Source organism: Camelina sativa, chromosome 3 (genome assembly GCF_000633955.1).
Source record: "Camelina sativa cultivar DH55 chromosome 3, Cs, whole genome shotgun sequence".
NCBI lineage: Eukaryota > Viridiplantae > Streptophyta > Magnoliopsida > Brassicales > Brassicaceae > Camelina > Camelina sativa.
Genome location: NC_025687.1, coordinates 8,680,755 through 8,694,271, shown reverse-complemented (window position 1 = coordinate 8,694,271; position 13,517 = coordinate 8,680,755). Strand labels below are relative to the sequence as shown.

Genomic DNA, 13,517 nt, shown 5'->3' with positions numbered 1-13,517 from the left:
GGGGGGGGGGAAGAGACTATCTTGCATATTCTACGTGACTGTCCTTCAATGTCTGGAGTCTGGAGGTGTTTAGTGCCAGCAAAGAAACTGAATAGGTTTTTCTCATTAACCTTATTGGAATGGCTTTATACTAATCTGTCTATGGAATCAAGTTCAGGGGTAATGGCTTGTTCAACCTTGTTTAGTCTTGCTATTTGGTGGGGTTGGAAATGGAGGTGTGGGAATGTGTTTGGAGTTCAAGGTAAATGCCGGGACCGTGTGAGGTTTTTATAAGACTTAGCGATTGAGGGACCTTTGAGGGAGGAACGTTTGATAAGTTGGTCCTATCCGCCAGTCGGATGGTGGAAGGTGAATACGGATGGGGCATCGAAGGGAAACCCGGGATTGGCCGCTGCAGGGGGTGTATTGCGTAATGCGATGGGGGAGTGGCAACTGGTTTTTCTTTACACATCGGTATTTACTCAGCTCCGATGGCTGAACTTTGGGGAGTTTACTATGGTCTGGTTATTGCTTGGGAGAACCGGGTGAAACGGCTTGAGTTAGAGGTGAATTCAGAGATTGTGGTGGGCTTTCTCCGGACAAGGATTAGCGAGGCTCATCCGCTGTCGTTTCTGGTACGCTTGTGCCATGACTTTATTTCTAGGGACTGGGTGGTCCGTATCTTGCTGACGGATTAGCGAACTCTACATTCTTTTTATAGCTTGGTTTGCATTTGTTTGATTCTAGTCCTTCGAGTGTTGCGGCAATTGTGTTGCAGGATTCTGTTAGACATGCAATTTCGAGACATGTTTATATTTAAGTTTTGATTCATTAATAAAATTAGGAGTCTAACACCTTCTCCTTCTGTTTTACCAAAAAAAAAAAAAGGAGGAAACTACAAGAAGGCAAGTGCACGTTGTCTGCATCTATTTTGTACAGCACGTGTCCAACTATGGTTGGTTCGGTTTTCTACGCGTGAAGATTCTCTATACTAAAACTACAAATACAAATCCTTCAGGTTCTGTTGGGAATTAGTACCACTACCATGTCATTTCTTTCACATAAATTGGCTAAAATGGTGCTCTAGAGAGCTCCTATCTCTTTGTATAGAACAAATTTTTTTTTTTTATTGAGATATCATCATTGGTGTGTGCTGCCCCTTCCTTCATTGATATATAATTGTATGTTTATTGATATTGTGTGTCTCTCTAATTATTGATCATCTTCTCATCATACTACCAAAGTTAGCTGAGAAGGTCTTAACACAGTTATAATATTTAAACTTGGATTGTTCAACACAATTTCCTTCGTACTACATTAATCAGTAAACAAATTACGTCCAAAATATTATAATGTAATATGAACTCGACACAATTCGGACCATTGGATGAAGTTTGCAGACTACGCCACAGACTATTGCATAGAATATGGTATAATTATAATGTCTATATATTAAGAGTAAGAAAAAGTCGTCCAATACAACAACGAGTCTTTCTTTTACATAATCGATACAAACTTTATTAATTAGAAGAAGATTAGATATTAATTAATATTCAATATATTTCTTCACTAATAATTAAAAAAAACTCAACTAGGTTTGAGTTTATTATTGTTTAGGACTTAGGTAGAAGTTAGAACATACTAGTATAAGATATGAAATGTGTGGGCTTATGGAACCTGCGCAAGTAGATAGGATTAGATTAAACGGAAAAGATCGTTAAACTCGTGGGAAATGCGTGTAGTGGTTGTGGTTGGGGGAAGGAATACAGATCCGCGATGCAAGTTGAGTAACGTGTCCAAATATATATATTTGTATTTGTATTCTCTAGCTATTCATGCACAATTTGAGTTTGCCTTTATTTTTACGGCTCTTAATTTATTTTCTATTCTTGTTAAACGATAAACCAGAATTATAAAAATGTAACATCTAATATACTTTTTTGTACAAGTGCTTGCCTATCTTTTCGTTTAGCGTTTTATTTTTTTATAGAGTAGGTAATGCTTTCGAAACTTACGTGGTTGAATTTGCAAAGTATAGATTCATAAGTAGCCACGTCGTATAGTTTTAATTTCTTTACCAAATACTTGTGTTTGTGTAACTAGCAATGATACAAATACAAGTTTTGAAAAATTATAATATGCACATGAAATTTCTAGAAATGATCAAACAATTGTTCTGCATTTCTTTATATTTTACTTGTAAAAAGGTTACGCATGCGTTTGTTAGACTTATCAAATACTCCTTCAGTTTCAAAATATAAGATGTTTTAACTAAAGCACGCATATTAAGAAGCTTTTACTTTTAATAAATTCAACCAATCAGAAACAATACTGCATAATATAAAATACTAAACTAATCTAAAAGTTGCATAGAAACTTGAAAACACTCTATATTATGAAACAAAAAACTACTCTAAAACATCTTATATTTTGAAACGGAAAAAGTACTATAAATATCATGATATTTTATAATAGAGTCAGAAAGAATACAGTTGATGAAGCGCCACATGGGTCGCGACCATTATTGGAGTCGTCGGTGTTCTGCATAATTTACAAATAAATGTTTGAAACTGTGTTAATTCACTTTATTAGTGGAACATGCTTCTCGTGACATTAAATTTATATTTTATAGTAAATATATTAGATATTTCAGGAAATTTATATTATTTGTTGGCTGGGTCAAAGTTTGAGTTCGGTTCGGTCTACTAAAACACAATTCGCGCTATTGGTTTTGGGTCCGAGTTTGGCGATCAAAACCTAGTTAAGAGCGGTATGGACTAGTCTCCGAGTCTAAGGTGTGATGAGTCCGCTCTTGTAAGGGAGGATCATGAGCCCGTTTCATCGAATATGCTGATACCATGCCTGTGTCATGGACTCGTGCGTAGATATGCGAGCATAGTCATGGAGTCGAAAACGGCAACATGTGCTTCCGGTAATCGCATATATAAACATCAACATGGACATTCTGATTTTTCTAAGCATTCTACCGCGCAACTGTAAGCCTCAACATTTATGAGTTTTGAGTCTTATATTCATCCATTCATTACAATTTCGTATTCTTTTATTAGATTACTCCTTCAGTTTAGATATTTCTATATGATTTTTAACTAAAACTACAAATTATTAATCAGAATGAGAAACTGTCAAAAAAAAAAAAAAACATTCATTTTGTGTCCCAAAATTTACGTTTATGTACACACAAATGATCCTCAGATGACAGTGAATTGAAAAAAACATTCAAATGTCGTAGTCAATGTCCGTCACATTAGACTCAGCAGCAGGCTTAACAAGACGACCTTCCTCGTCGTACAAATCAAAATTCTCGCAAGGTCGTGGGGATATAGAACCATAGACTCGTCCTTTCACGAACGAACATTGAAATATATGCTTCTTCTTGTACGTTAACCCAACGGACATATCCCGAAACGTCACATTCCTTACCGGAATCTGCTCGCTCCCATGAATCCGGACCGGCACTCGCACTCCTTGTCCGTGTATTCCCGTGAAACTGAATCCTGAAAGCGTCGGATACGCTTCCCGATTGTAATTATCATCTGCATGTTCGTTGTAATCCGTTTTGATCACGATACCAACCCGAACGTTATCTAGTGTTAGGTTTTTGTAGGTTATGTTCTTGATGTAACCGCCTCGTCCTGGAGCCGTTTTGATTCTGATTCCGCGTCTCGAGTTCCAGATCAGAAGATTCTCGATCGTCACGTTAGATATTCCACCGGACATTTCGCTTCCGATTGATACACCAGCACTGTCAAAATATATAGAAACCTTTTTGCTTATTTTGTTTTACGAGATTGAACTTCTGCAGTGTAACATGAAAAATGAGAAAACTCTTTACCTTATAACAGAGCGAACAATGAGATTACGGATAAGAATATTTGTTGAAGGTCGTCCATATGCAATGCCAAACTGATCCCATCCACTCTTTATCGCGATGGCATCATCCCCGGTGCTAATGTAGCAGTCCTCAATTACCATATCCTCACACGAATCTGTTTACAGAAAGATACACGGTGCAAAAGAAGTTACAAATCTATCAAACGCAGGATAACCGGAGAAAGATAGTAGGCGGTAAGAGAACAATACCCGGATCAATTCCATCAGTATTTGGTGCTCCGGTTACAGGAGCTAAGATGGTGACATTCCTTATTGTAACGTTTTTGCAGTCATATGGATGAAGAGTCCAGAAGGGTGAGTCACGCATTGTTATGTCGGTGATAACAATGTCACTGGACCACATGATTTGAACTAAAGGTCCCCTCGTATTGTTGAGAAGTCTTCTCTGATGCTTCTTCCACCACGACTGTCCTTGTCCATTTATTGTTCCGTTGTGACCTGTTTGTTATATCCATTAATCACTAACTCATTTCTGATAATTTCACCAACATGAACTCGAAGGAGGAAATCACAAACCGGTTATCACAATGTCTTTGAGGTTTTGACCATGGATTAAGCTCCCATAACGAGGTCCCGGACGCTCTCTACCATAACCATAGGAAGGCAATGGTGGCATTAAAGGCCAATACTTCTCATCCTGATAATTTAACGTGACACAACTTGGTAAATAAGATTCACACAGCAATCACGTAAAGTCTCATATTCTCATTGAGAAAGAAACCTCTGCTTTGTAAACCTATACTCTCATTTGCATACCAAATCTAGCATTTGTTATCCTCAAACACATAAGATCTCTTAAGTTATGTACCTCTAATCAACAGAACCAAGCAAACACAGTCAATCTACTGTAACTTAGCTAAAGTAAAGTTACATGTAACCTAGAAATCTCAAGTTCTAAGCTTAGTGGTGGCTAAAAGTTCTACAATTTTGAGCTAAACAGGGCTTAAAGCATCTCAATCATCAAAATCAATGGACCAAAAGGATAAACCTTTTGTGTTTATGCCGCTGTATCGAGACATAGAGGAATCAAATCATTCCACTAACCTCAACACCAAGAATCTCGGAATCCTCAGCAAGAAAAAGAGTCATATGGCTAGTGAGATTAAACGGAGCCGTGAGCCACCGTCCAGGAGGCACATTCAGCTGACCACCACCGCTATTTCTCCCAAGCTTCGAGATTGAAACCACCGCTCTCTCAAACGCCTCAGTGTTAAGAGTAAACCCATCTCCAACACCTCCGAAATCTTTCAAATCGAACACCACAGGTCTCAGTCGAGGCAGCGGCCGAACCGGTTTGATCTTACCGAAAATGGTTAACTTTCCTCCGACGGGACCAGCTCCAGAGCCGGCGACGTAAGACGTTCGTTGCCATAGGAAGACGGAACCAAAGGCGGCGATCCAGAGAAATGTGAAGAGTGTCGTTTTGTGAGAAGCAAGTAAAGAAGTAAGACGACGCTTCGGTTCAAGTCTCTGGAGATGGAATTGGAACCGAGTCGGAAGCAAACTCTCTACCATGATTCGATTTACTGGGAATTAGAAACATGAGGAGGGGGTTCTGGTTCTTGTTGTTGGGTTTCCTCAGATCTAGCCGCGAGAAATAGTGAATTAGACGCAAAGATCCGTCACTGAGAGGTGCCAAGTCTGTGTCAGAAGCTGGTGAGAGACACAAGGAGTTTGGTGTGCGAGAGAAATCGGCGAAACTATATTGAACCAAACCGGTATATCTAGCGTTCCGGTTTAGTCTGGTATGTTTTGATTCTTTCCGTGCACCCCCACCCCAACACGGCCACACACCAGAACCTTCGCCTCAATTTTAACAGCTTCAAGATCCTTTTTATCTGTGCCGCGGGGACTTTATGTGTGTGTACGCGTGTGGCACGGCCAATTCTACTGATTAAACTAATAATTAATAGAAAATATTCTAAACTAGCACTAAATCATAGACAAAAATAGTACTCATTTCACAAATTTTCAAAAAAATAACACTATTTAGCACAATTGAAATATTTTTTTTATATATGTCTCATGTTACAAATAAATATAAATATCACATAAACAAACTCTCTCAAGGTATAGTTTTTTTTTTTGTATTTTAGAATAATTAAACTTCATTTACAAATATGCTGCTGATATGCGTATATATAATTCATGAATCCTTGGAATCACATGCATGCATATTCCATAACTTTCTCTCATCTATTTATGTTTTTGGATTTATTTTTTCAAGTTTATGTAAGAAATCTCATCCAAGTGGGTCTTCTGTAATTAAGGATTTTTAAGTAATAAAGCTCATCTTTTTTTTGTCTTGTTTCTTCTACATTTTACAACTTAATTAATTAAGCAGAAGTTGTAACAAATGGCGAGTGAAACTATATACAAAAGTTCGACACAACGATATCCATAAACCATAATTGCTGATATTTATATATAAGAATAAAATATATATATTTATGGGAAGAGCTAATCCTGATCAATGTGATGTAAATGCCTGCAAAATAAGTAGTACGTACCCATGAAGGCTCATCAATACACACATTATTATCATCATGATAAGTTGATAATGATCATCATGATATGTTACAGCTTACCGAGAAGACGTTGCAGTGACCAGGATCAGCAAGATGAGCCATGAGATTCTCAATTGGATCTTGACTAGTAGTGTAGGTAGCTTGGAAACAGAATCCAACGAAAGCAAGCATAGCCAGCCGTCCGTTTTTAATCTCTTTAGTCCTTAAAACCATAATCGGTTCAGGAGAACCTCTCCCCCACATCATAAAATCGAACCATAAACCTCCCGGGTAACCAATATCCGGTTTAGGATTCACTTTGTGTGGGTACTTAGGTTCTATGTCGACGGACCCCGGTTTAATCAAATCGGCCCATCTTCTACCTTCTGCCCATCCCATTAATACCAATTGAGCCACGAACAACGTAGTGGAATCCGCAAAGTACTCACGTGACCCTGCGTCGTACCATGAGAAATTCTCGATGAAACCTAACCGCTCGAGACATTCCGGTATTAGGATACCGGTCACTGCCAGCATTGCCCACCGGCTATGAATGAGCTCAGCTTGTGCAAACCATTTGAGGGTGTCCGGGTCAGACCCTATGAAAAACAAACACTAGTTAGTCTAAAACTCGGTTTATACCGGCTTTTCTTTTTTAATTTCCGTACCTAAACCGAGAGGATCGAAACCGAAATCACCAGGTAGGCTGCAAGAACGAGGTTTTTTTTTTTAAAGTCAGTCTTGAAAGTTCAATAAACAAAAATAGTATCAATAAAGAATGAGTGATAATGTAACGAAAGTTTAATGGACAAAAAAAATAATATCAATTATAAAGAATGAGTGGTTATGTTCTTATCAAAAAAAAAAAAAAAGAATGAGTGGTTATGTAACGAACCTGCCATCGAGCCATTCAGGTGGAGAGCTACCAGGGAACCACAAAGGACGGTCTGGAGGAAGTGGTTCACAGACACTAGAAACTTCTTTGCCAGCACGAACCACCACCACACGGTCGCTATTTATTCTTCCACTGGCCAGTGTTGCACACCACGGTACTTGCCGTCTTCTCTCGGTCGGGATCTCGACTCTGCTCGTCGTGGATAATGTCAGAGTGGAAGTGAGAGCAGAAGCAATGGCAAGAGCCATATTTGATTCGTGCGGAGATGATAATAAACATTTTTTTTTTTCTTGTGTTTATGTGATTGTATATGAACTTCGTATGTTATGGGGCTTTGTTATCCAGAAGAATTTTGTGAAGCCAGTGTTACGCGACACGTGTACGGTTCGATGTGGTTCATGAACAACGTTATAAATTATGTATGTTTTAGACAAATTAATAAGTTTGTTATCATATAAGCAAATAATCATAAATAGGAGGCAAAATAAATAAATTACAAATTAAGAAAACGCCCAAATTGATTTGTTCATCAAATCAGTTCACTTGGGCAAAGCAGGGGTCGGTTAAGGAGCAATCATCAAAGGAAGGGCCTTTTTAATTTTCTCGTGGCAACGATCTCATCTACGTGTCACACAATACTCAAAATCCCTCAAACTCCGGCGAACGATGTACCGTACGGCGGCGAAGCGTCTTCTCGGCGGTGGTGGTGCTTTTACAGCCACCCGCCTCCTCCGATTTCCCAAGCTCAGGTCCACGATCATCCCTTCCTATTACACTTCCGGTCTCTGCACTTCGTCGGTGGGTGGTAATGCTGAATCGCCGATGGGTGGTAATCAGTCTGTTAACCCTAATCAATCGGGTCACACGGCGTCTTCTTCTTCAACGAGTACAGGGGAAGGACCACGTCGAGATGAGAGCAGGAAGCCGAGAGCTGAGTTTCAGGAAGAGCAGGCTCGTGTTCTCTCTGCGTCTCTCCGTCATGTGGTGGGTATAAATTTTCATAGATTTGCCTCAAAAAGTTTCAATTTTTTTGGGGAGATTAATAAGTTTCCGTATTTTTTGGGAGTTTTGTGTAGCCGAGATTAGGTTGGACTGAGGAAGCGATGATGGCTGGTTCAAGGGATGTTGGTGTGTCTCCTTCCATTGTTGGCTCTTTCTCCAGGAAAGAAGCTGCACTTGTTGAGGTAATGCGGTCTTTTGAATTACTAAAACTTTTGTAGATTTTTGAGCTTAAAAGATTGGGTTTTGGTGGTTGTATTGTTGAGTTTCATGTTTGTGTTTCAGTTCTTCATGGATGAATGCCTTCAGCTGCTTATGGATAAAATAGATTCTGGATTGGATTTGCAAAACCTGATTCCAAGTGCACGCATTGCCAAGCTCATTAGAATTCGCCTAGAAATGCAACTCCCTTACATGTCGAAATGGCCCCAAGCTCTAAGCATCCAAGTAAGTTTCTTTTTCGAATTCTCTCTGTTTCATGATAAACACAAGCTCCTCCTGATATCTATCCTTTTGGTGAAATAGGCGCATCCTCTGAATGTTGCAACGAGTTTTAAGCAACGGGCAATGTTAGTTGATGAGGTATGGCATGCTGTTGGGGATGGAGCCTCAGATTTAGATTGGTATGTCAAGCGCACTATTCTTGGAGGTGTTTACTCAACCACTGAGATTTACATGCTCACGGATGACTCTTTAGGTTGGTTTTAGTCCTCCTCCCTTGGATGCATTGCTACTACGCCATCAAAGGAAATTATTCAAAGTTTGATATCGTTTTGTTTTGAGCAGAACATCGCGATACATGGGCATTCTTGGATGACAGAGTCAAAGATGCTTTTGATCTGAAGAAGAGCATACAAGAGGTAAAGTAAAACCATTTTCAATATGCTTCATACTTGTTGCTACTAACCTACAACATTGGAATTGAAATGAAAACTTCTCATGCTCAATATCACATTTTGTGGCAGGCCAAGTATTTTGCACAAGACATAGGAGCTGGAGTTGGGAAATCAGTTCAAGGACTAATGAATGGAGTTATGCAGACGATGTCCAGAAGAAGTGGTGGCTCGACGTTTTGAAAGATCACACGTTTAGACATGATTCAGCTTCATTTTGTTTAGAACTCTCCAATATTTTAAGTTGGGATATGCTATAATAATGATATGAACATGTATGACTTGAAGTAAAAGGGATATGAACTATAGATATTATCTTCTACGTTTGAATAAACCATTGAGTTTGGAATCTTGATTTTGTAATTGCGGATGAAACGTGTGCTGTGTATGGTTGTTGTGTAAGTGAACAGAAAAGTAAGTTGTTAACGAAGTTATCAATTTGGTAGGGTGTTTATATTGTAGAGATAAATGAAAGCTGTGGTCCTGTTAGTAGAGAAAAGTCAATTTTGGATGGCAGTTATATATATAACAAAAATGAGAAATTAACATACCGCAGCCCAAACCAAGTTAGAACTGATTTGGAGTTTGGTGGACAAAGCTTGAGACTTTGAGAGAGATCGGTTAGTGAGTGAGTGGGTATCCTCAGAGATGGTGAAGTCTTCAGAAATCGTCGGAAAGCTCAACCTCTTGTCTCACCCAGAAGGAGGCTTTTTCTCTGAAACTTTAAGAGATACTTCTATTCTCCTCTCCACCTCTCAGCTCCCTCCAACCTGTAACTCTCTCTCTCTTTCTCGTTTATTTGCATCAATCGCTTCCATTGATTTGGGATCTTATTGATATAGTATGTAGTCATTAGTTTCCGATTTTGCATTTTTGAGATTTCAGCGGTAAGATCCTCCGAAATCTCATCTGACATAGAATTTGTTGTGTTATCTCACTATTATTGGATTTGTTGAAGATGATCAATTTTAGCGGCTTCAATCCATTACTCATGGCTCCCATAAAATTCTTACTGTTCCTCTTATTCTGATAGATGATAGTATGTTTGGTTTGTGAATTTGCTTGGATTCTATATTCAACCATGCTTAATTCTTTGTCTGCAGATCGTCTCACAAGTTTGATCCTTTTTTTTTTGTCTTTTATGAATCTCTGCAGTTAAGGTTGACAGAGCTGTGAGCACATGTATCTACTTCATGCTTCCATCTGGGAGCGTATCTCATCTTCATCGCATACCAATGGCTGAAACCTGGCACTTCTATTTGGGTGAACCCCTTACTGTAAGTTGAATCTCTTGCCATTAGCAATGAACAAAACCATAGAATGTGAAGACGAATATAATTTATGTTCTTTCAATATGGCTTCTTCTTCATGTCTTGATCAGGTGGTGGAACTCCACGATGATGGGAAGTTGAAATTCACATGTCTTGGCCCTGACTTGATAGAAGGTGATCAGAAGCCTCAGTACACGGTCCCTCCAAATGTCTGGTTTGGTTCGTTTCCTACAAAGGATGTTCGTTTTTCTCATGATGGGACTCTGGTTAAGGCCGAGCCTAGAGACTCTGAGAACCATTTCTCTCTTGTTGGCTGCACATGCGCTCCGGGTTTCCAGTTCGAAGACTTTGAGCTCGCGAAACGGTCTGACCTCGTGTCGCAGTTTCCTCAACACGAGTCACTTATCACAATGCTATCTTACCCAGAGTGAGAGGTCTTAGAGAGATGCCTTTTAATGGCTCAGTGGTTTGTTTTACTATGTTGTTTTGTTACTTTCAATTCCTTTCATATTTAAGAACCATACAAAGGTTGAAGTTGTACTTTGAGTTCACTTTTGATCTCTGTACCTTTGGTTTTTCTGAACTGTGATATGATCAAATAATGGTCAGTAAAAAGAACAAGATCAATTTCTGCAACAATTTCATTCCATACACATTATCTGTGGAGACTATGTTCTGAGGATTCAACCAAATGTCATCCACACACACATAGCAACTAACATTTGACTTATATAATTTAAGGATCTTCTGTATTCCCCATCTTCAGTTTTTCTAGTTTCTACAATGCTGCAACACATGTAAAATGCCCTAATCGAGATCAAGAAACTCCATTCTTTTCCGCATCGTGCCCTTTAGAAGCATTTCTTCCTTCTCTGCTTTCTGAGCCTGATTATACAGAAGAAGAGTGTAATCGAGGAGGGGTCAGTGAATCCAAAAACAACAAACACAAGCAACACAGCTGAGGATTCATTCTTGCAAGAAGCTTCCCAAATCAAACAAACTTCAAAAGCTAAAGCAATCAACAAGGGAATCAGAGAAGTAAAGAGCTATTGCACTACTAACCCTTTTGATTTCTGCTTCTGAAACCTGAACCATTTGAGCAGGAAGCTCTTCTTTTTCAACGTCCTAAGATCACAAAAAAGACCCGATTCCATTGTCAAAATCTTTCTTTCATTTCAGAATGCAAAAAAGGAATTGGTTTGTATATGGTAAAAAGCTATTACCAGTTCACCAATCAAGACGACATTTTCTCCACGGATAATGTAAAGACCCAAGGGAATATCACAGTAGAGATTACCCACGATGACTCTTTCATAAGCTTCTTCTAACACAGCATTTGCTTCAATCAAAATGAAAACAAAAACACTTCGAGAGATCAAATCGCTTCAGAGATTTTGGACTTTCATTTGCAAAAGAGAGAAAGAAAGGTACCAAATTGATCAAAGGACCGAAGTAGACCCATCAGTTTCCTACCATCACGAAGCAACACAAGAAGCTTCTCTGCAAAGACATAAAAGAGACTGTTGAATCAGTAGAAGACAAAGCTAACATCTTTATCAACCATTTCATTTGGTAAAGGTTTATCCTTTTTTCTACAGATTTGATAGAGAGAGAGAGAGGAGAGAGAAAGAGAGATTACTATCTAAGTAAGCAGCAAGAGAAGTGGAGAAGAAGATATCATCAGGAGCAGCCCAAGACATTGGAACTCTACAACTCTACAACTCGCATTTGCCTTTTTGACTTCTCTCAGTTTCCCAATTTCCCAACTCTCCCCCTTTTTCTTCTCCTCGATGAAATTGACCGTGCGAACGGAGGAGAATCTAAAGAACCCTAATTTGCACTGAGAAAGAGAGAGACTTTGAGATCTATCGGATCGTTTTCGTTATGTTTGACGACTCCTCTGTTTCTGTCAAGTTTGCTCAGACGAGATCCGACCCGAAAAAAAAAACTACTTTAAACCCCTCAAACTTTGTAAATATTACAACATCAACCCCGTTTTATTTTATTTTACATTTGAGTTCCTTTACATCATTTTAATGGACTCCAAATCACAGTCATCAAAATTCACTTATTAGTAGATAGTATGAAATATGAATACAAGTAAAACTGATTTTTTTTTGTTTGATAAGATGAATATATTTATAGTTACAGCAGTACATATGAGCAAACAGATTTCTTCACAACATAAAAATCTGAAAAAAGAAAAGAAAAAAAACAAATCCATATAATGAAATGAGTAACAAAAAAAAAAAGAAGAAGGTAAAATTGGAATTTGACAAGTAAAATATACAACTGTAAACGATGATTATCAGAGAGATATTTTCATGACCCATCTCCATGTTATTCTTCATCATATTCTTGAACACTTTGAACATACACACCACCATTACTCATCTGATACCTGCAACATACGAGATTTTGATTATTAAGTGTCTTAAATCAGTAAATTACTTTTTTATATTTATATTTTAGTGAAGACAATTCAACTGTTAGTAAGAAAAAAAAACAAAAACTGGTTCTATATAATTACATTCTATTAATTATTACCATGACTATCAATCAGGTCCATTTAGCTTATTGGTTGATATCTACATCTCCAAGACAATATCTGTAATCATCAAAGAAATTGAATTAAGCTTCCCTATCTCATGATTCTTATTTTACATCTTTCTAATAATTTATTCATCTATTTTTTAAATTCTTACACTCTAATCTGTCCTTCTGATGTTTATTATATGCTTTTGGCCTAAGTAAATACTGCAATAAAGTCAGCCATTATATATACACTTGGTTAATTACATCACATGTTATTATGATGAATTTTTTTTTTTTTTTTTGACCTGAATAACCAAAGTTATGTATTTAGAAAATCTCACATTCAGAGTCAGTCTTGACCCATTTGTTGGCCTCAACACTTGAACGAGCTTCATCTATAATCTTATGATTATTCTCCAAGTACTTTTTTGCAATGGAATTTGAACGTTGTGGATGTATCTTCTTGTTGAGTATTGTCCTAAGCATCTGCACACAAGCAAACAATATATAGATTTCATCATTGCTC

The 13,517-nt window shown here is 38.1% G+C and overlaps 5 protein-coding genes and 1 long non-coding RNA gene across 6 annotated transcripts; 2 read left to right on the top strand and 4 right to left on the bottom strand.

Annotated features, from left to right (window-relative positions):
- Nucleotides 3,126–5,406, bottom strand: LOC104776032 (probable polygalacturonase). The gene is made up of 5 exons (XM_010500025.2): nucleotides 4,936–5,406; nucleotides 4,408–4,528; nucleotides 4,081–4,329; nucleotides 3,833–3,986; nucleotides 3,126–3,742 (listed from the first exon to the last, which is right to left on the bottom strand). The coding sequence occupies exons 1-5, from the start codon at nucleotides 5,404–5,406 to the stop codon at nucleotides 3,217–3,219; spliced, it is 1,521 nt and encodes a 506-aa protein (XP_010498327.1). The 3' UTR covers nucleotides 3,126–3,216.
- On the bottom strand, nucleotides 6,172–7,571 carry LOC104776031 (photosystem I chlorophyll a/b-binding protein 6, chloroplastic). Its single transcript, XM_010500024.2, has 4 exons — nucleotides 7,294–7,571; nucleotides 7,067–7,104; nucleotides 6,480–6,997; nucleotides 6,172–6,379 (listed from the first exon to the last, which is right to left on the bottom strand). Exons 1-4 carry the CDS (start codon nucleotides 7,539–7,541, stop codon nucleotides 6,362–6,364), a joined length of 822 nt encoding a protein of 273 aa, XP_010498326.1. The 5' UTR covers nucleotides 7,542–7,571; the 3' UTR covers nucleotides 6,172–6,361.
- LOC104776030 (ubiquinone biosynthesis protein COQ9-B, mitochondrial) lies at nucleotides 7,824–9,540 on the top strand. The gene is made up of 6 exons (XM_010500022.2): nucleotides 7,824–8,277; nucleotides 8,370–8,477; nucleotides 8,578–8,739; nucleotides 8,818–8,989; nucleotides 9,079–9,152; nucleotides 9,258–9,540. Exons 1-6 carry the CDS (start codon nucleotides 7,960–7,962, stop codon nucleotides 9,366–9,368), a joined length of 945 nt encoding a protein of 314 aa, XP_010498324.1. The 5' UTR covers nucleotides 7,824–7,959; the 3' UTR covers nucleotides 9,369–9,540.
- LOC104776028 lies at nucleotides 9,716–11,083 on the top strand. Its single transcript, XM_010500020.2, has 3 exons — nucleotides 9,716–9,957; nucleotides 10,341–10,462; nucleotides 10,567–11,083. The coding sequence occupies exons 1-3, from the start codon at nucleotides 9,834–9,836 to the stop codon at nucleotides 10,885–10,887; spliced, it is 567 nt and encodes a 188-aa protein (XP_010498322.1). The 5' UTR covers nucleotides 9,716–9,833; the 3' UTR covers nucleotides 10,888–11,083.
- Nucleotides 11,048–12,372, bottom strand: LOC104776029 (sm-like protein LSM1A). Its single transcript, XM_010500021.2, has 5 exons — nucleotides 12,096–12,372; nucleotides 11,888–11,956; nucleotides 11,680–11,795; nucleotides 11,519–11,581; nucleotides 11,048–11,341 (listed from the first exon to the last, which is right to left on the bottom strand). Exons 1-5 carry the CDS (start codon nucleotides 12,154–12,156, stop codon nucleotides 11,264–11,266), a joined length of 387 nt encoding a protein of 128 aa, XP_010498323.1. The 5' UTR covers nucleotides 12,157–12,372; the 3' UTR covers nucleotides 11,048–11,263.
- On the bottom strand, nucleotides 12,742–13,474 carry LOC104776026. The gene is made up of 3 exons (XR_766090.2): nucleotides 13,333–13,474; nucleotides 13,004–13,064; nucleotides 12,742–12,857 (listed from the first exon to the last, which is right to left on the bottom strand). It is a non-coding gene; the product is annotated as an uncharacterized LOC104776026 (long non-coding RNA).